Here is a 22,990-nt window from a genome sequence, read left to right on the forward strand (position 1 = left end):
CATGCATCTCCACTGTACTAGGAGGAACATACATTCTGGATGAACAACACTAAAAGTATCTGCATTCTGCATGGAGACATAGCAGCAGAGAAAAGTGTGAAGATATGTTTTTTTCTTTTTAGATTTGGGTGAACAGAACCTTTAAATTCACATTCTTTACAGTCTGAGTCCACTGTATAAAGACTTCTGAAGCAGAAACATAAACATTTACATTAAGCATTGCACTAGAGAAAAGGGAACAGGACATGTATAATCACCATTTGTTTTCTAAGGTCCCAGTGTCTGACCCCCGAAAAAATCCAATCTCTACAATATCGCATCAGAAAATTTATTACAAACATCAGTCATGACTCAAACCATCTCAGCTTTGCAACTTTCAACACAGACGCAACATTTAAAAGAAAAATGCAACACATGCATTAACTGCTAAAAACTCAAAGCAGCTGACAGTAATCAGTCATTAAAACAGGCATGCACAAAGGTTCTGAAGTGACTTGAGAAAGAAAATGTTTTAAATCATTGGCACTGCTCACTCTGGGGGCATCCACACTGAAACATGGCCCACTCTGAAACCTTTGTCTTTCAACAGCAGCAGTAATGCACTATTGCTCCCATACTCAAACAACAAGATAAATATCTCAAGGTGCAACAGGGCAGAATAAGTCAAGCAACACTGTCAGCTGTCCATTTGAGAGCAGATCTCACCTTTAGCAGGACATTTTAACCTTTGACCCACAACAAGGAGAGAAATGATACAGCTCATCAGTCCAAAGAGGGTCAAGGCAACTCCAACAAATTAAATGAGTAACCTTCTGTGTGAGGCTGTAACACACAAACCAGCAGAATCACACAGCCTGTAAGGACAAGGTTGGCTTGACAGATTTTCAAGGGCAACAGTTAATCTCATCTAAGGATCAATACAGTGCATCATTCCAACAGATCAGACCTTATCTTTAAGGACCTCAGTCCTTAAAGATAAGGACAGTTAACATTAAAACTCAATAATCCAAGAAAAACAACCTTATCAACTCTGAAATTTACTAAAAGACACTATTGCATATGCTGGCAGTATCTGTAATGACATTAGCGCATACAGAGACAGGCCTACAGTGATACTCATCAGCAGTACAATCCACTTTTCCAATTACAGTAACAGCATGTTTACAGCAGACAGAGAACAGGCTGAATCTCAGCCTGGAAAAATACATACACAAAATTATAAACAGAAATAAGAACTTGAATGAAATTGTCAAAAATGATAATAGACAGAAAGTCTATATTTTGACTTGCTTACTGTCTCATAAGTATGAGATCATCTAAACTGTGACCATGTCTACCTTTTGAATCTGACTTACAGCTCAATCCCAGATGAATAAGGCAATAACCGTTTCACCGTCTGTTGTGATCACTCACTGTGCAGGGTAAAATATCTACATTACTTCTGCAGTAATTTAAAATACACATAATGTAGCCAATCATTATGACAGTGGGGACTTCAGGGTGATCACCTTGGCCCCAGGTCTTTCTGATTCTGTGGAATAGGAGATATGTGGTCCTGGTTTTCAACACTGTGAGGGGAAGTACAAGGTAACTAAGTAAAGCTGGCAAAACTGTTTATGGCTGACTCTAGTTTCAGCAGCTGCATTTAATATACACACTACAGTTCAATTTTCTCAAAGTAAAAACCCATGATGCAAATGCCTTGTGTTCTTGTTGCATTGCATTCGTTTGAGAAACATCAATCTCACACCACCAGACATTCACTGTGAATGCTTTAGGTAAGTATTTCTTCTGTTGAATTCAACTTGTGCTCTAATACCCCACACACATATCACTGACCACTACTCTTTGGAAGTGGAAAAAATGACACCTCAAAAAATAACATGGCCCCAAAAATACAAAGTATGTGACAAATGTGTGACTCTGAACGGCGTTACAGAGTTTTAGGGGGGACTGTTCCTTTACGCTAGGTTAAGATTAAACTTCAACTCAGCATCATGCATGTTAGAGGTATGGTGCAGCAGTAAGCTGCAGGGTATGAGTAAAAGCATACTGCAGTCTGGCTCTGATAAACTGAATGAAGCCCAAACAAAAACAGAAAATGAAACAAACCCATCAGAACCCAACAACAAACAGCTGCTCTACCTGAGTAAGGTAGTTCTTCTCTTTCACTTTGTGTACCCAACTTATTCACATCTGTGTCAATTTCAACTTCACTATCTGACTGCCTGGATCTAATACAAGTGACAGTCAGGAATTTAAACTCACTTTAAAGTTCTGGTTTACTTTTGAGCAGGTACAGTTACCAGGGATGTAGCAAGACCTCTTGAATCTACAGTAGTCCCTGTCATGTACAAGACCATGTCTAGACTGGTAGGCACAGTGTTCCTGTTCTTCTATATGTAAAAATGGATAAATAAGTCAGCAAGTGGATGTGAGAGCCAGACTCAGCTCTAGTTATTCACCAAAGAAAAGACCAACTTCAAACATAAAAACTGGATGACCTGGATGTGAGACTAAGACTCATCTGCAGTCTCCTCTTCTCCCCCCATTTACTCCTCTTCTTCCTCCTCCTCGTCATCATCCTCATCAGTGGCAGTGGGTGATCTCCTGTGGAGTCTGAGGGAAGAAGTGGGGGGGCTGGATCTCACTGATGGATCGAGTCAGCTGGTGCCGCTTGCACTCTATCTCCTTAAAGTCGACATCGTGACGGTTTCGTGTGGCCAGTGGAGACTCTGTGTCGATGATGTTGACATGGGTGTGCTCCACCGTTGACTCGTGAGGCATCTGAGAAGGAAGATTTTTAATGCAATTAGTGCCAGTATAAACTTGTCTCTGAGCAGCAGTTGTGAATGAATCTCACCAGTACATGTGCAGCTCTGAACAGATAGCTGAAGGGGTAGTAAAGCAGGTTGATGAAGGAGGCAGCATAGAGGTCAGCATAACGCATCACTTGTGAGGCAAACAGTGTCTGACGGGAGCCACTGCGAAACAGGCTTCCCATCATGCCGTAGCACATGTCCATGTCATGGGTGACTTTCTGAAGAGGACACATAGACATGCATGAGAACATTTAATTTACTGATATTTATCCTGGTGGGCATGATTAGTCTTTTTGGCACAAGACATACATTTCTCTGCAGGAAGTTGTAATGAACTGCAATGTGGTCACAGGTTTCAAAAGTTTTGAAACAATTTCTGTATTTTAGTTATGACAGCAATATGCACATCTGATGGTGCTCTGCAGTCCTGTTCCATCTTACACCACTATTATTAGTTGAAGGAACTCTAGTGTTTAACAGTGAGTGCTAAGACCAGGCTCAGTAATAAGTACTGAGTTGTGACCAGGGACACTGAGAGCTCTCCTGTAGGCACAGTAGTCTGTCACCTATCATTAAATGGCACAAAAATGGTCACCATACAAACTGTTGAATGGTAGTAGTATTAGAAATATCAACAACTTTAATATTTAAGTATCCTTCAAAAGCTCATACTGATCAACTTCAATGTCTAATGAAGCTCTTTCAAAGTGAAAGACAAGAGGAAGAAATGTGTGTGTGTCAGAGGAAGTTGTACCTTTATTCGTCTTTGCAGGGAACTAATGTCAGGCCTCTCATTGCTGCTGCTGTCCAGATGCCTGAGGAACAAAACACAAACAAGTATCCTGTGATCTGTGAGCACAAATCTATTTATAATATAGTTTCAACATTAGCAGGATGCCTCACAAGCTCTGAAAGGCAAGATTAAATAACATGCTATCAATTTCTACACTTCAGTGTCATAAAAAATGAGACAATGCAGAGAGATTTGGTGTTTCGGTCTTAGACGTGCTGAAAATAGTTGTCTCAGAAGCATCATGTTTGTGGACTAATTGGGTCATTCTGTCAATAAGAGCAAATACTAAATATATGTGCAGGAATAATGAAGTAATGCTGCATTTAAAAATCCAAGTTAAAGCATAAATCAATGCAGTTCAATAATCTCAGATGTACAGAGATTCAACTGAGCTTTGTAAATCTTTCTTTATTCTACACAAATGCAACCTGTCTGTATCAGACTGTAAATTAGGTACCCAGGCATTATTTTGACCCACGTCTTCACAGCAGGGACAATAAATGACACTGGAGTACACAGATAATCCTACCATACTGGAAGACCTATTCATTTATTAAAGCTAAATGAACTTGCAAAGCATCACCCTTAAGGCAATTCAAAGTGGCTTCAGAAAATAACTTTTCATGCTGTTTATGGTGTTGTAGATTTAATTAAAAATTAATAAAACTGACGTTTTTGCCCACCAATCTAGAGTCAATAATCCATAATGGCAAAGTGAAAGCAGATGTCTCTCAATGTATGTGTTACTGAGTGTTAACATAAACTTTTATGTTAGAACCAATTTCTGTAAATTCTTCTTGCACAACATTTTTCCCCCAATCCTTCCTCATTAAAATGTCTAGATATGCATTGAGGAAATAAGATGAAAATAAAAGGTGCGTCAAGAACTTTCTTCGATTGCAAGGCACAACATATAGCTGCCTAACAAAGAGGATCTCACTTGTAAAGCTCTGCCAGGAAGCAGTCCAGAGACTGAAGCTCCTCAAATATGGCTGAAAAACAAAAACTGGCATTAGTACATCACATTGAATTCCTGATGGTTTTAATAACCAGACAGTCCCAAAACTATGACAACACTTTTTATATTCAACAGACATGTATCTTTTACTAGCACTGGTCATAGCACTGATCTGGGTTAGGCTTAGGGTTAGGTTCAGTGAATTATTTCATGGCATTGTTCATTAACATTTCCTCACATTTGCTTAATGCCTAACAAAACATGTTGTATAGAGTTTGCTTATCAAGAAATAGTGAACTGCTGCTACTAAAAGCATTAAGAACATGATTTCTAATTATGATAAAAACCCAACAGATGATCCCCAAGATGGCGCCGCGGATGACTGCCTCGGTGTGTTGGTGCACGTTGTGTTTTGTTATTTTGTTTGTTAATTTAGTGTGTGTGGAAGCACTGGTTGCTCTTTCACTAGAGAAGAGCTCATGGACATCAGGGCCACTACCCCTGTGGATTTAATACCCACTTTCTTGGCTACATTCTGGTCAAAGGTGCTCTCACCTTTGCGCACACAGTGAACCGACGGAGGAGAGGGAAACGCTCTGGTACGCTTGTGCGGCTCTGCCAATGCGGATTCTATGCGTGGAGTGGACAAACCCAGACTCCTTAGTTATTGTCCTTGGTGACTTTAACAGAGGCAACCTCACCCACGAACTCCCCAAATACAGACAGTTAATTAAATGCTCGACCAGAGAGGAGAGCATTCTGGATCACTGTTACACCACGGTAAACAACGCCTGTCACGCCGTCCCCCGCGCTGCACTGGGCCACTCTGACCACGTCATGGTCCACCTGATTCCTGCATACAGGTCAGAAATTAAAGATCTCTAAACCTGTTGTGAGGACATCAAAGAAGTGGATCAGCGGAGCTGTGGAGGATCTCCAGACGAGCTTGGACTGTACAGACTGGGATGTATTCAGGACTGCCACCAACAGTCTAGATGAGTATACAGAGGCTGTGACCTCATACATCAGCTTCTGTGAGGACTGCTGTATACAAACACGCACCAGGGTGAGTTATAACAACGACAAACCCTGGTTCACAGCCAAACTCAGACAGCTGAGGCTGGAGAAGGAGGAGACGTGCAGGAGTGGGGACAGAGACAGGTTGAGGGAGTCAAAGTACAGGTTCAGCAAGGCAGTGAAAGAAGCCAAACGCCTGTACTCTGAGAAACTAAAACACCAGTTCTCAGCAGGTGACTCTGCTTCTGTCTGGAGAGGGCTCAGACAGATCACTAACCTGCAAGCTCAAAGTCCCCCACTCCACGAACGACTCACGCCTGGCCAACAGCCTGAATGAGTTCTACTGCCGATTTGAAAGACAGTGCAAGTGCAACAGTCCTGACACCATCCCCTGTGACACCATCTCCCAGCCCCACCACACCAGCCTCTCACCCTCCCCCAGCACATCAGGGGTCGGGGCTTCTCCAAAGCTGCACACCTTAGAGGCCCCCTCCTCCCTCACCACTACGACGACTCTCTCCATCCTGGAGAGAGACAGTCAACAGACTCTTTAAGAGACAGAACCCCCGCAAGGCAGCTGGGCCAGACTCAGTCTCTCCATCCACCCTGAAGCACTGTGCTGATCAGCTGTCTCTAGTGTTCATGGACATCTTTAAGACCTCACTGGAGACATGCCATGTGCCAGCCTGCTTCAAGGCCTCCACCATCATCCCTGTCCCCAAAAAAACAAGGATCACAGGACTTAATGACAACAGACCCGTCACCCTGACCTCTGTGGTAATGAAGTCATTTGAGCGCCTTGTGCTGTCCCACCTCAAATCCATCACCGACCCACTCCTGGATCCCCTGCAGTTCGCCTACAGAGCCAACAGGTCTGTAGACGATGCAGTCATCATGGCCCTCCACTTCATCCTGCAGCACCTGGACTCCCCAGGAACCTACACCAGGATGTGGACTTCAGCTCTGCCTTTAACACCATGATTCCAGCTCTGCTACAGGACAAGCTCTCCCAGCTGAAGTGTGCCTGACTCCATCTGGAGGTGGATCACAGACTTCCTGTCGGACAGGAGGCAGCATGTGAGGCTGGGAAAACACATCTCTGACTCTCGGACCATCAGCACCGGCTCCCCTCAAGGCTGTGTTCTTTCCCCTCTACTGTTCTCTCTGTATACCAACAGCTACACCTCCAGTCACCAGTCTGTCAAACTCCTGAAATTTGCTGACAACACCACCCTCATTGGGCTCATCTCTGGTGGGGATGAGTCTGCCTACAGGAGGGGGATGGACCTGCTGGTTACGTGGTGCAGTGAAAACAACCTGAAGCTCAATGCTGTGAAGACAGTGGAGATAGTTGTAGACTTCAGGAAGAAGCCTACCTTCACCCTTCACAGCTTCACCCTCCCCCATCATCCTGTGTGACTCCCCAGTCAGAACTGTGGAGTCCTTCCGTTTCCTGGGGACCATCATCACCCAGGACCTCAAGTGGAAGCTAAACATCAGCTCCCTGATCAAGAAAGCCCAGCAGAGGATGTACTTCCTGTGGCAGCTGAAGAAGTTCAACCTGCCAAGGACTATGATGGTGCACTTCTACACCTCCATCATTGAGTCCATCCTTACCTCCTCCATCACCATCTGGTACACTGCTGCTACTGCCAGGGACAGAGGCAGACTGCAGCGTGTCATCCGGTCTGCTGAGAAGGGGATGGGCCGTAACCTGCTTTCTCTCCAGGACCTGTACACCTCCAGGACCCAGAGGCGGGCAGGAAAGATCATGGCTGACCCCCCCACCCCCACCCCCAAAACACACACACGCAGACTGTCACAGACTATAATCCCCCAACACCCCACTACACGTTACATTAACGTACATCTACGCGTTACATTAACACACATCCAGACAATCACTGCCACCTTCTAACATTTTTGCACTCTACACTTTACACTTTACTTTTTTAATTATGTATAGTTTATGTTCCTTGTAAATATAGTTCTTGCTCTTTGCTCTTTTCTTTTACTATAACTGTCCTTTAGCACCAATATATCAAGACAAATTCCTTGTATGTACAAACTTACTTGGTAATAAAGTCTATTCTGATTCTGATTCTGAACAGCTTTCAATTTCTGATACTGCTGAATAACACTGCTTAATTTCATTGAAATTGTGGAGTCAGGAATCTATATGTGTTATATGTATGAATGTGTATGTCTCACAGCTCTTATCAGTCCACACATGCAGCTCCTGGGCCAGCTCCGGTATCACCAGGAAAGTCCTCCAACCCTGGCGCTTCTTGGATTTGAGAATGTCACCGAAAATGTGGTCTCCAATGTAGACAATGTCCTTTCCTTTAGCACCCAGCAAGTCGCACACAATGTCTGAAGAACCTGGGAGGAGAAATAAGCCATTTGCTATTTTAAACATCAGGTGTCTGGTTGCTCATGGTTGAGGTAATCCTCTGGAGAAAGGGAGTAATGGGTAACAAGTTTCCAGGAGCAGCAACAGGGAGGTGTTTGAGTCAAACACTGACATGACTAAGGAGATGAAGGATGAGAGCTCAGCACAGACAGCCTCAAGCTTGGAGCTGCGTGTGACTACTATAAAGACATGATGGTGTTATTCTCCATGTGCAGCGTGCAGTAGAGGTGTAAGTTTCATCACGATTTCATATTATATCGATTCAATGGACAATGATTCGATGTTTGCTGATATTAAAGTGAAACAGCAACTAAAATATAATTTGACATTTTTATTCCTGAGCTCAACCAGACATTTAAATGAAAAACAATCATCTCTTTTAATAGAAACAGACCTCCTGTTCACTATAGAGCCACATTCTGATATATTGAGCTTTACATTTTTCACATTCTATAAAAGAAAACTGAAACAACATTAAATTCCTATTTGTATACATTAATGTGGGATACTGTGTAAACCTGAGTATTTTAACTCAAAGTGGCATGTGACTTGTCAGTTGACCTGTCCTTTTTCCAAAATCCCAAAGTGTTTCCAGACCGCTGATTTATTCACCAGAGCAGACAATATCTTCACTGATTTCTTTCTAGCTGCTTGCATTTTGTTTGGAGGTGTGCATGCTCAGGCAGAGAACGACGTGCCAGGAATTTCATAATAGGGCGTGTCTTACAAATGATTATATTGTGACGGACTGTGCTGTTATATGTTATGTTAGTGAAGAAACGCTGTTCAGACTGTTAAGTTGAAGTACTGTTATTCCAGGGTTAATGAACATGTTTCCAGCTTAGACACGGGGAAGCCTGTCTGTCATGTCAGCTGCCTGCATCGGCTGGGAGCCGGGTATGGAGACGTCTTTGGGTCGTTCCACAGAAAAGGGGCTGAAAGTGAGTCGATTTAGGCAGTTTGGGGTTTTTTGTTATTTTCGTCAAAGTTGGCTACAGCTCCAGCAACCTGTGTTATTGCACTTTTAAAAAGTGGTGACAAAACCAGCTGATGTCTCTGAGAGCACGGCCACATTTGAGTATACAACACTAATGCTCTAATGCATTAATGCTGTCCATGCTTCAGTCAAGTGCTTTTATGACTCCACACAATACATTGTTTAAGAAGTTAGTCATGGAATGTTTACTATTGGTTTCTTCAAGCTCAATCTATTCCTAATCATTTTAAAGACCAAAGATCAATAGTTTTGACCATATAGCAGATACATTCATTCCTCATGTTAATGCATCTTTAGTGCTTGTCTTGCATTAGTCAGTGTACAATCACTTGAGCTGGGCTTAAAACCATATAATGTTATGTAATGTAATGCATCAGATAAAAAAGATATAAATCACAATCTGCCACTTTATGTAGAAGTGAGAAGTGATCAGATTCACGATGAATGAGCAACTACCACTTCCAGACACATTTGGACACACTTTGATGGTGGTCTGACCATTTCATTTTTTTTCAAGAAAATTAAATCAGAGAAAAGAATCAACAAGCTGTCTTAATGTGGTTTCTTATTTACCTCCGGAGTAAACAATGCCATGCTGGAGCGGTCCAGTGTATGTGCCAATCTTCAGTCGACCTGTGGTCTGAAAGAAACCAAGACACTCATATACACATACACAATGTGGTTGACCCACACTTTCTAAACTAGAAATTATATTTTAAATAACTGCCCTCAGTTATAAGCACAGTACAGTATTTTATCCATGAGGACTTCCATAGTACAAACTCACAGTGTCGACCTGCCGCAGCACTGTTCCTTCTCCAAAGAACACAGGCTTGCGGGCATCCACCAGGATTAGGTCAAAGTAGGACTGCCAGGGCCGGTGGGTTGTGCCTGGCTGCAGTAAACACACACACTCCCCAACATTATCATATAGTTATACAGCACCATGTCTGCTTAGACCTAATCTACTACCAACACAGGGAACTGCTTCTGAAGACACTGTTCTACAGTGGTAAAAATCCAATTTAATATGTTGAAACTCCCTGAAATACCCTTGATTACACTGTTAACCTAGATCTGTTGATAAAGGTAGATGCCCAGACATCTTTTCACCTGCAAATCAACAAAGCCACACTCATATGTGAAAGTACATAATTAAGGTCAGGCAATACTCAACTTCTGATACCTTTAGACTGTGGTTGTAGGGATAGCAGAAGCTCTCCTGTTTGTATTCACCCATTCAGTGTTTTTGAATATAATCCTGGTTATACAGTTGCACAGCACCGTGTCTACTGAGACCTAATCACATTCATGATATATTACATCTGTTGTTTCTTATTTTTCTCTCTTTAACACTATCATCAAAGCAATAGCTGCTCTAGAACTTTTTAAGGAAGGTTCCATTCAAATTCATTCAGATTCCTGATAATACACATTATTTGATCATTAGTGTTACCTTAGGGCCATGAGGAAAGTCAAATAGGTAGGTCATAATTTTCTGTAAGACAAAAGGAGAGATTTTTAACATTGTGGTCCAGAACAACACAGAAATCATTTGCATCAGCTGCATTATTAGTAACTGTGTCATTTAATCACTAAGTGATGAGCTTTCTTATTGAAACAGTGAAAGATAAAACAGGACTTAATTTGTTATTTAATTCTTAAAACTCGTTATCATGTTTGACTGAACTTTCATCTCACCTCTGTGTATTTGTAATCACTGTTGGTAGCCAGAAATACTTTGGCTACTTCATTCATGCGACTGAGGAGGAGGGGAAGTTTTGGCTTGGAAGACGAACAACACAACACACATCAGCAATGCAAAAAAATGAGACTGAGCTAAAATGTGTTGTTTAATGACCACAGAGTGATACAGTATTTGTTACACAAACTATACATCAAGTCCAGGTTGGTATATAGTTGCTGTATATACTTACATCCTTTACCACATACTTCTCCAGATTTTCAACAGTTTTTTCTTTTAAGGACCCCTATGAAAATAAAGGAAAACAATGGTCTGAGAGCTGATGATGGTTTATGCACTGACTACAAGAGACAGACTACAGCTGCCTGGACATAGGTTTTATATGGAAAAGGAAATGACTCTACCTTGAAATGAACCCAGTCCACAGCGTCTCGGACATCCTGGAACATGCTCTTGTAGGACATGAAAAGGTCGCCATCTTTGAAGCCAGTCTCACAACTATAGAAACCATTAAAATTATGTTAACATTAGAGTTAGCATAACATGGAGTTCTGAGGGTCAAAAATGATTCAGTGTTTCCCCAAGAAGAGCTTAAGAGAAATTATTTATTATTATATTATATTATTTTGACTAGAATACCAAAATTTTACTCAGACTCTAAACATTAATCATTTAACAGGCTCTTATTCAGAAGGTCACATAAAATTCCAGCTAGCTTCACTTCCCACAGACAGACAGTATTCTGTGAATGACAGTGACCATGCAGTACCTTGAGTATCTGGAGCAGTTACTGAAGAAATCAACCAAGCAAGCAAACAGGTAGGTTTCTGAGGAAGGGGACAGTGAGACCAACTGTAAAGTTGAAAATTATAATACATCCAGTGTGACAACATTACTATGTAAGGAAACCAGTGGAATCAGATTCAAAGTCAAATTCAGTTCAAGCCATTACTTACCATTACTTTTCTTTCATTCTTTTTGATATACAACAGAACAAATAGGACCACAAGTTTTCTAAGTAGTTCTAAAATCAAACTGAAATTCTTTTCCCCTTTTGAGTGATGAAATATCAGGTATGATACTACAATACTACAGCTATCGTGCAAAATGTTTGTGGACATAACAACTTCAGGCATCAAGTGCAGAGCAGATGACTGACATGATGTGCTGGGAGATGCACTGCAAACTTTCATAGCCTACAAATGTTCATACGAGATATGTTTTTCTATGTACGTTTTTCCCCTTTTTCAATACGTCCAAAGACAGGTCTAATGAAGCACATGTATCACATGGGATGCATAGCAGAGATAGGGTAGATTCCTATGTTAAGGACTCATAATTGTTAAGTGCTAATAAGTGCCAAAGCGGATATATCAGTTTCACCAGTCATAATTACAACTGAGGTGAGGATATGAACACTATTTACAAATCAGAAAATAATTAAGATAACTAAGATCACAGTGAATGAGGCAAGCGAGAGGTAACAATATTGACCTGTCCAGTGGTTCCTACCTGTTGAAACTAAATTCATATAACATTTGCTTTTTGGTACCTGCTCACACAGACGCTGGAGAACACCAATATAGGTGGAAGCGACAGTGCAGAAAGATTTAAATCACTTTAGGCCCTGGTAACATGGGTAATTATGTCAAATATATATTTTTTTATTTATATCTACTATTTATATAGACTAAATGATTATTCAAACAAATGATCACAAGCTCTATCAAAAATGTGCCTAAAGCCTGATTGTATCCACCTTAACTGAGCTCTGCTTATTTACTGTAATACTTTAAAATCTAATATTTATGATTTTGTTATGTTTTAATAGCTTCCATTGTTAACTCTAAAATTCTAAACATTGTAGAGTAGTTGTCTTGATGTCTTTTCTTACCAGGCAGGTTGAAGAGTGTGTTGAGGATGTAAAAGCGGTCTGTGTCTCCACGTTGAATAAATTTGTTAGGGTACATCTCTCTAATGTCAGGTCTGTGCAGAATGAGTAGATACACACATACAGGAGATCAAATGAGGAAACAGAGTTATACTACACAGAGTTGATGTTCCACCCCTGTGCATGTTACATGCATATCTGTTTTGTGATCATCAGAACATGAGATACTACCAACACAGGAACCTGCTCATGAAGACACTGTTCCACAGTGCCAACAGTGGTTGATAATATTTAGTATTTTAAAGTCAGTTAATGAAATGCCCTTGATTACACTTTATGTAACCTAGATGTGTAACTCTCATGTGTAATGGTGCATAACTATGGTTAGGCAGTATCCAATTTCTGATACCTTTAGACTTTCCCCACAGTATACTGTGGCATGACTCTGGGGTTGCCATGTTTGGTGGGTCTGCTGGTCAGTCCACCACTTTAGATTTTAGAGTAGAAATAAATTGCACTCATCCATGGATAGGGTGTGGCATAAAATCTATTATTCTAGGTACTCAAGTGATTAGTTAAAAATAAAAATCCTTACAATCCTTAAATCTACAACTCTTACATATTAAAATGATGTTTTAAAAACAATATTCTATCATTATTAATTATATTTGTGCCCTTGTGTGTGTGTGTGTGTGTGTGTGTGAGATATATATACATACACACACACACACACACACACACACACACACACACACACACACACACACACACACACACACACTAGTGCTTGATGGGGAGATTGTCATGACGTTATGTACAAACATTTATCCTCAGAGGATAAATCTTATGGGCTTTAGTGATTCTCTGACTTTTCCCATGCTGCACCACCAGCAGAGCAGGTGAAAATTTTTATCTTTTCTCTGAAATATCTCATAATTAACTGAATGGATTGGCACATAGCTAATCCTAATGACTTTTCTTCGGGTGACGACATAAGGTGGACATCTGTGGTTTTGAGTGAAATGTTTCAACATCTACAGCATCGATTGCCAGTAAATCTACAACTCACATTCATGTTTCTCTCAGGATGAACTGCTACAACTCTGGTGAGTGTTTTCATCCAGCACAATCATCAGGTCAATGTGTCCAACTCTAGTTTATTACCAAATACCTGCCAAACTAATGGCATCCCATCAGCCTAAAGCTGCAACATGTGGTTACATTTCTGGGTAGGGTTACATCGAAGCTATGGTGTTGATTCAATGCAGAAGTATTAATTGGCCTTAAGTAATACTCAATGCTGCTAGCTTGGTTGCTGGTTCTTAGTTTATTAGCAATTTGAAGAATACTGTTAGAGGAGGGATGGAGGAAGGGTCTGACAATGTGGAAACTGCCTAGTTCTTTAGAGATGTGGTGGAGTATGTTGACAGCTTAGTGGGAGTAGTGGACCTCACCCCCTTAAGAAGTTGAACCCGTGCACACACACCAGAATGTTCCCATACGCATCCACTTTTAGCAGGTTTCCATACATTGTGTCGAACACCAGGCCTCTGAGAAGAGCAGAGACAGGTGAATGAGAACAGAAAATCAGATAGAAGAGACAGAAAGCAGAGATTAGTTGCATTCAATGGTCAAGTGAGTAGTCAAACTGATGTCAAAAAGTCAGCGCTCTGTGTACCAACCTGGTAGGGAAGGAGGGATCGTAGACAAAGTTAAGTAGCTCTTGTGGATATCCAATGGACACCAGGCGCTCCACTGTCAAGTCAAAGCCCAGCGACTCATACTCAGGAGATTTATACACTAAACAGACAGGGAGACAGGCTCATGTTCACAAGGCACAAATCACCCTAATGAAGGCAGTGAACAAAAATACAGAAGAATGCTACACAGAGTTATCTAACATGTTGTTACCTGCACCATGAAGCAATGACTTACATATAAAGTATTTAACTCATTTGTCCAACACAATTTATCATTTATAATTTTGAAGTATTCTTGGAAATATGTTTGTTACTGCAAATTCTTTAAAGTCAGATGGATTGATGCATCCAAATACATTGTGGAGATTGGAAAAAAGCCTGTTGTTTGTGCAGCTGACCTTGTTTGTGTAGACACTGCCATACATGACAAATAACCAAGAAAACATGTTTTCAGGTTCTGATGCATAACAATGTCATTCGTTCTCTGCTTTCTCATTGGCTTTGCTATAAACCAATGACTCTCTGTCGCTCTGCCTCACCCAGTCATACGCCTAAGCTTGCTACATATGAGGAACCTCCGATAGTGGTTTGTGCTTTTTCTAAGATTTCAGAAATTAAGGACAATTTTGAAATTGGTTTTTATAGTCTGTATTTCTAAGATTGAGCAGGATCCAGATCTGTTTTTTACAGAAGAGGTTGAATCAAGGCAACATTAAAGGTTTTGTGGGGAGAAATCTGAAAACAAACATCTATGGCTATTAGTTGAACTACAGTCTTTGTCCCGTGGCTCATGCACATACTTGCATTCCTTAAGTTCGTGGGTGCTATTACCCGCAAAGTTCTTACCGGCTCTGACAGTCTCTTTACCAGTCTCTTTACTGTGTGCTTGCTAGCTATATGACCATGGAAATATTGTTACTGAGAAAACAAGCAAAGGTTAGTCAGGTAGCTGTGACTTAGCTTTACTGCAGGGATCTAGCGTTGGTTTGTTAGCCAAATGAAGTAATTATCAAATGGCAAGCTTGCTGATTACCAGCCAGACCAGCCATAGGAGTTTAGATGAATTAGCAGATGTCATCTGCTCAATACAGTAGTTTAGGTGATTTGTTCACATTAGCAGGCAAGCTAACATTAGAGAGCATTAGTCAGTTAAAAACACAGAAACAAAATCAATTTTACAGGCTTTGCAGTAATAATAGCTCATCTGTTCAACAAAAGACCCGGCTCTGGGTTTGTTTTTATCCCCAAAGCTAAATGAAGGTCCCTTCATGAAGCAAATGCCCTGCCAATGTTGACCAACCCCCTGTGGTCCTGAGAGTCATTAAGCCACCCTGTTATGTGAGTCATTAGGGTCACATAGCTCGAGGTGTGAGTGGGGGTTAAATTCAACCCCCATTCGCACCTCAAGTGTGAATGGGGGTTGAGAAACTAGATGGCGTGATAGACGCAGGAGGTTTACTGTTCAGAATAACATCAATGGCTTAATTGTCACGTACTGGTACCAACTATTAAGAATCCGTAATGCTCCAACCTTCATTCATACCTCAACCCCAGCCCCCTCTTCCCATCATGGTGTGTGGGAATACAGTCTTGACTACCTTCAGGCCAGGAATATCCCGATATACAACTGGATGGTAGCAGTTTGAGTTACATTGGGTGCTCTAGTGAACTGGGCTAAGGACTTTTCTCAAGAGCCCACAACTTTGATGTTATGATCATGCAGATTTGTAATTTTGAGACAGTACTGTGAAAATGTGCTACCCCATTTTGATCCATTCACATAGTATCTTATTGTTATTTACTCATCATTGGCTGTTCTTTTTTTACCAGCTACTTTTACGCATTTTTTCTGCTTGGGGAAAAAAAGAGTGAATGTGCAAGCAACATGCAAAGATTTTTTTTGCAAGGGGGACCTTCCAAAGAAGTCTGAGACCCTTGCTGTAAGGAAAACTCAGTGATTCCTACGGTCCCATTCAATCAAAAACTTGAGAAAGCTTGAGATTGAGACAGAGGTTTGTTTCACATTTAAGTAGTTATGAACTGGATTATTTTTATGACAAAAAATTTGTTTTTTGCAAAAGTGGTAAGAACTATTTAATTTTTTCACAAAAATTGGGGTTGTGAATAGGGACGGGCAATTTAATTACTTTTTGAGGTCAATTAATCAAGCCAATTTATGTTGACTAGTCATGACGTCATAGTTAACACATGCTCTCCACTCAAACCAAAATAATAATGTTAATAATATGTCAAGTCATATTTTTTGCACTGTAAAATACAGATGCACTAACTTTACCTGCCAAGCCCCACTCATCTACAATGCACTTCAGACTAGTTCTCAGCAGTGTGTCTCATCTGTGCTGAAAGTCTAAAGCACAAAACCTGAATTCTTCGAGTCACCCAGGATGTAACATTGCCAGTGACAAAAAAGAAAACGAACGTGAGAGCTGTCCATGCATCAGCTATTATTGCTACTTTTTAGCTTATATCAGAATCATTTTCAGAGCTGTAGCTGCATATCGTCTGAAATCATTTAAGTCATGAAAAGCAATTTGTTATTAGTATGAATGCTGCAGCATTAAAACCATTCAACCACCAAAATGTTCAGCTCGTTCAGGACATTTTTGCTTACATTCAACTTTTTTCTACCATTTCTAATTTTTTAAAATGTTCAGCTTTTTGTGCATTTTTCCCATTCAAATGAATGGACGGAATGTTCAAATCCTGCATACTTTCACCTACAAACTTACTTTAAACTTTAAACAGTGGGTGATGTCAGCTGTGACGTCCCCCACTCAAGAATTTCAGCCGCTTTGATTTTCCAGAAATGTTTGTGCTTCTGCTCTTCTCCTGCCCACATCTTTCACTTCTCACTCACAATTTATACCTCGAATTGTAGATCATTTTGTGCTCTGTCACACAGCATTTAATTCCAGGCGTTTCCGGTGTTTGACTTAACATTTATTTCTGCATTTAGCTTGTTTTTCTGCTATTCCATACTTACACACACAAAACTGACATCCATATATTAACAAAATAAAAAAAAAGTTTTTCTTCTGCATTTCAGCAATAATTTCAACCATTTTCAGCATTGTTTCAGCGATCCATTCAAAATACTTAAACTACACTTACCTGCCAGAGTGTAATCCATATCAAAACCAAAACACTTGATCTTCTCCATGGCCAAGCTTCGGTTGACAAACACTCTGGGAGGGGAAAACAGTGCATGATTAATGAATGCATGATAGCTGGCAGTTCAAACTGAATGCTGTACTGCATAGACTTTCTACACACACACTTCTGATTCATAGTGAATATTAGGTAAATCAGACCAGTGGACATTTTTTGATAAATCTAAAATTCCATAGTTAAGGGCTAGAAGAAAGAAAAAATAAAAGAAAGCATTTTTTCAGTCTGACTGAGCAACACTTCCTGGAGGACAGGTTTTGATGCATGGCAGGCTGTGAGTGACCTATCATGAGTCACTTGTATAAAACATAACCACAACACCAACAGACATGCAGCCCTACTGGTTATTTATATAATGATCAATGCATCTGATGTAAAAACCTCTCTGCCTAGAAAATTGAGAATCTCAAATGAAAAAGTCATCAAGGTAGCCATATACAAAGGTAGCCATATACAATGGCTACCTTGATGTAGCCATTGTATTTTCTCAAAATCCACACACAGAAACCCATCATCTCTGATGTGTAGCTTTTATATACCCCCACATGCTCTGCGATTTGTTTTGTATTTTTAGATGAGAACCAAAATCTTTCTCATACATTGGTATCAAGATGTGATACATAGTATAACATCATTAATATGATAATTTAAATTGACAGTTTATTAGGTCCGCACAACTAAAACTAATGCAGTCTACTCCAACAGTCCGACAATTAATCCTCCTTCCTGGAAGTTATAATGTTCAATTTGTGTTGATTCAACTTTATGCTCATTTGGAGGCTGTAGTTAAATTGTACTGTGTCACACAGAGAGGTGTGTCTAACATTAAGTCTACCCTCACTGATAGAGTTAGATTAAATACTAAAAACCCCTGTAAGTATAACAAAATACAGTTCATCAGCACAAATTACATCTTCAAACATGACCATTTGGCTGGATCAACGGCTCTCCAAAAACACTCATTACAAGACTATTGAATGAGCTTACATTAGTTTTAACTAGGTGGAAAAAATTAACTATAGACCAAGTGTTTGTATCTGCCTCTTAGCCAGGTTGTCATTGTAAATGAGAATTGGTTCTCAATTGACTCACCAGGTTAAATAAAGGTTAAATAAAACAAATAATACAATAAAACAACCAACACCTTGAATAATGTGACCAAGCATTTGATTTCAGATTTTGGTATTTGACTAGGGCTGCAACAATTGACTACTTTCATTGTCAATTAACCTGCTGATTATTTCCTTGATTAATCAATTGTTTTTTTGTTATCCGATCAACAGTCCAAAATGTAAAGTTATTCAGGTTACCATGACAGAGAAAAAATGAGAATCCATAGTAGTGAAGCTGGAATCAGAGAATGTTTGGCACTGCAGTTTGATGAAAGCCTTTAAGGACTTATCAATTATCAAAATAATTTGTTTAACTTTGATAAACTTATCTTTTAATCACCTAATCATTTCAGCTCTGCAGTTGATCATCTCTGTGAAAAGATGTGCTGAAGTCCAGTACTCAGAAAAACAAACAAAAAGACAAAGAGCTTTTCTTTCTAGCCCTAAACCTCTAGACTTAACTACCATCTATATATTTTAAGCCTATTACAGAACCTGCAGGCCCTGCAACAACAAAGGAAGGACTCCACTGACATACATTTTAAATTGCATTTTTAAATCTTTACCAGTTCTACATTTTCATACAATTGATGCCCAGAAGTGACTCATACCAAGTCTCGCAATGTTTGCTGAATGGCACCTTCTTGCTTCTCTTAAAAGAATAATTGCTTATATACAGAAATACAGATTATACAGTGTAAATATATAATCTGTGACTCTGCTCAGACTGCACACTGACCTTGAGTCTCTATTCAGATGGTGTGAGAGATGACATCAGATTGACAGTAACAGATGGGGCTTAAAGAAAAGATGCAGGAACAAGGAAATGCAAGAGAGGGAGCTCACACAAAGAAATCACAATGACCTCCAGCTGCTGTTTCCACAGGGAGAAATCCAACTCACAATCAGTGTCAGTATGGATGAAGTTCCATAAGAGTTGGATGGAGAATCAATTCACATCATGGACATCAAAACGAGGTAGTAATTTAGTCAGTCGTTGCAGTTTGTTTCAACAACAAAAGGATGGCATACCTCATTGCAGGATGGTTTTGAGCCAGATCCCTTGGAAAGCTTTGTAACAGAGAATACATGTAGTATTACCACTGAACTCATGGATGCTGGTCTTACTACTCATGTCATGCTACACAGCTCTCATTCACTGTCTTTGTCAGTATATAATTTCTATTCTATTGCAACTCAGGGTTCTGTTAAAGGCCCAAAACGGTAAAGCTCTAGCCTAAATTCCTGCTATTAATTTTATATTAGACTGTGTCATATCTACAAAAATCAACAGAGACACTCATGACATTTCAAAGCAGTTTTTAAAAACACTTCTTAGGACCAAATCTCAGTTGTTTGTATGCAGTGTAACTAATCCAGGTTAATTTTACATTGTTACAGCGCTTCCCTGATTCTTTGAACAGAAACTGGGGGTTGGTTAGTCTTGGGAAAAGTAAAGGTTAATTTAAACTTCTGTGTTGAATCAATACCGTATCTACAGTATAGGTACTGCATAGCTGCATACACTACACCATAGCCAGATGTGCCTCTCCCTAGAAATGTAACTACACGTCGCAGCAGTGCAGAACACACAACTGTGATTGGTCTGTTTAGTCAGCTTGAAAATGACTAAATGGCTGGACAAGCACAGAAAACTCAGAAGGCTCTGGGTTGTTCCTACACAGGAATATAAACCAAGCTCAAGCTTGGCTAAATGTGTGCTTTTATTTAGAAATAAATGGAACATAGGGAGGAAACTATCATACTCTGCCCATGTGAATTCAGACTTCATTGCATGATCAAGTACGACAATTCATTCTTGACCTGGGAACACGCAGTCAACAAAACAATTCCAACTCATGAACCAATACCTCACTTGTTCTGAAGCTTTCTACCATATCACAATCTTCAATTAAGTGTCATGCTAAACTTTTATGCAAACATGGATAAGTGCCCTCCCTTGTCTTCTGATTAAAGACAAAGTCAACAGCATGAGAAATCTGAGTGGACGTGATGGTAACTTTCAGTACTTTACAGTGTGGACGCGCTGCAGAATCGATGCACGACCCTACACACATGCTTAGATACACATACCAAACTGCAGCTTGAGGGCCAATGATCATAATTGTCAGCAATAGTGTTATATCACTGTAGATATCACTCTGCGACTGTAATGACTTTAATTAAATTGTTTCCAACTATTTGACATAATCAGTAAACTGTGAAAACAGCTTTAGCTGTACTGCTTTACAGGCCTCAGACACTGACTTCCAGTTCTGTTTCCTGTTGCAGTGCAATCCTTCCGGTATTAGCACACATTAGCACAAAAAAAAAAAACCTGTAAAAGCTGTAAATTGCCATGTCAGGGCCCTTATTCCCAAGGATAGCATTAAAACCAAAAAGCAGCCAAACTCTTTCCTTCATTAAGGGTGCAGGTGTTATAATGTGTTCCTCCACATTCACAGCACTGCAGCTACTACTACGCTGTGTGCTCACAGAGATCTGTTTCTTTTTCATTGTAGCAGCTGTAGTAAGGACAAACTAATGTTATTAACATACAAGTATAATAGAGTTTTTGGATTTTGTAACTCTAGTCAGTTGTAGACGATGGGAAACTCCATACATTAGCTTCTGCCCTACCTCAAGAGAAATGATTTCTGGCTCCCTGTGTACAACAACAACAAATGCAAAACAGCAAATATACAACAGCATGAACAAATAGACAGCAACATGTAGCACATTTCATTGTAACCAAGTCGAAATGCAGAATAATTACTTAGAAATCCCAAAATTGTGTGTGTATTCTGTGTCTTAAGACAAGGATGGCTTTAAAGAGCAACTTAAGTGGAGCACATAATTGCTGATTGGTGAACTCAAGAGGTTTAACTTCTCACCCCGTTGCACTGATGACAGGTGCACTTAAAGTGTAATAGTACTCAGTGACAAAACTGTTGGGTATGGTTAGTGGTGCAATAGGTTGTGTGCCAAATCCCAGCTAGCTCCGTTGTTGTGTTAAAGAAAAGGAGCAGTCATGTCTGAGATAGGTTCCTGGCTAGGGTAAACTTAACCTTATACAAAGTACTCTGTGGGATAACACTTTCTGCTGTACGGATATCGTCAAGTTGCAGTGTTTTAAATCTGCTCAATTGTATGTGGACTTGTGTTCATCACAGGTCATTCACGCGTAGCGTTTCTGATGCTGAGCAAATATCGGACAGCTACTGGATAAAACTCCAACACACAAAATCTGGAAAACGGAGCATAACATCAGTGTAACCTCATACTTATGTCAGGACTATGAGGACTTGCTCATGAGTAGGACGTTAGCGGTACTTTTTGTTGCAGTCTGACGAACGCGTACCTGTGGTGAGCTTCACGTCGATACTTCTTCATGGCCACTCCGTCCATGTTGGCTGGTAGGTCGGCATAGTTCTGCAAACGGTCGCTCCACGAAGTCGTCATCTTGAACCGTTAGAAATGTTACGGGGAGGAAAAGCGCTGTTCAACAAACCCTAAACCACACAAGCAGTCAGTCGAGTTAGTAATAACAACAAATGTGTTGAAATGAGTTGGGTATCATATGTTACCTATCACACACGAGCGAACAGTAAGATCTACCGTTAATGCTGCAAGATAATGGAGGCTAAACTGAAGTTAGCTCGGTGTTCTATAAAGATAGTAACGACTAACATTCAGCTGAGTGAAGGGCTGCTGTGTCAGTTTACAAAAAATCATATTCCAGAGAACAATAACAACCCTATAATCACGAGACGCCTGTCGGATAGCTGGACGTCACCACTACACTCGGTAAGTTCACATACCTGTGTGAAACAGCACATTAACCGCTGACTGAGCCAACACAGCTGCGGCCAGCTCTCTGCTTGAATCAACATGTACCGCAGCCGTCAGGAACAACACTGATCACTACACAAGCACAGGGGGCTTGTATGCTTCTTCTCCCTCCCCCTTCCATCATTCACGTTGTACTGTTTCACTCCACTGCCATCTACTGGAAGCTTTTACCTCCTCCGACGTCTGATTTTTCTCCTTTCATTCCATCCTTCATTACTGTGAATGCTGAGTCAGCTTTTACATTATTGTCCTTCCGTTTTTCTTCTTCCGTGCATTTTCGGTCACCAACTAGTCCTGCATACTTTCAGCCACGGAAACCATTCAACTATAAAAATGTTCAGCGTTTTTAGGGCATTTATGCTTAAACTCAACTGTTGGTGCTTTTTAAATATATATATATATATTCAGCCTTTTCTGCTAAAATTTAAATGATACATTCAAATGAATGTAGGGAATATTCAAATCCTCTAAAACCTCATTCTCTTTGAACTTCAACTACATGCTGTCAGCTAGAGACTTCATTTCAGCTTTAAATGGGTCC

The 22,990-nt window shown here is 40.3% G+C and overlaps 1 protein-coding gene across 1 annotated transcript; it reads right to left on the reverse strand.

Annotated features, from left to right (window-relative positions):
* Positions 1–314: 314 nt before the first annotated feature.
* Positions 315–22,659, reverse strand: nt5c2a (5'-nucleotidase, cytosolic IIa). The gene is given in 19 exon segments (XM_018694080.2): positions 315–2,591; positions 2,593–2,787; positions 2,864–3,040; positions 3,577–3,637; positions 4,556–4,607; positions 7,802–7,972; positions 9,574–9,640; positions 9,788–9,895; positions 10,457–10,498; positions 10,702–10,785; positions 10,938–10,991; positions 11,110–11,203; positions 11,475–11,532; positions 12,600–12,691; positions 14,051–14,146; positions 14,279–14,396; positions 17,429–17,502; positions 21,959–22,109; positions 22,419–22,659. Coding segments are annotated over 18 exon segments (1,683 nt in total). The 5' UTR covers positions 22,060–22,109; positions 22,419–22,659; the 3' UTR covers positions 315–2,552.
* Positions 22,660–22,990: the final 331 nt, after the last annotated feature.

This window comes from Lates calcarifer, linkage group LG16_LG22 (assembly GCF_001640805.2).
Source record: "Lates calcarifer isolate ASB-BC8 linkage group LG16_LG22, TLL_Latcal_v3, whole genome shotgun sequence".
Taxonomy (NCBI): domain Eukaryota; kingdom Metazoa; phylum Chordata; class Actinopteri; family Centropomidae; genus Lates; species Lates calcarifer.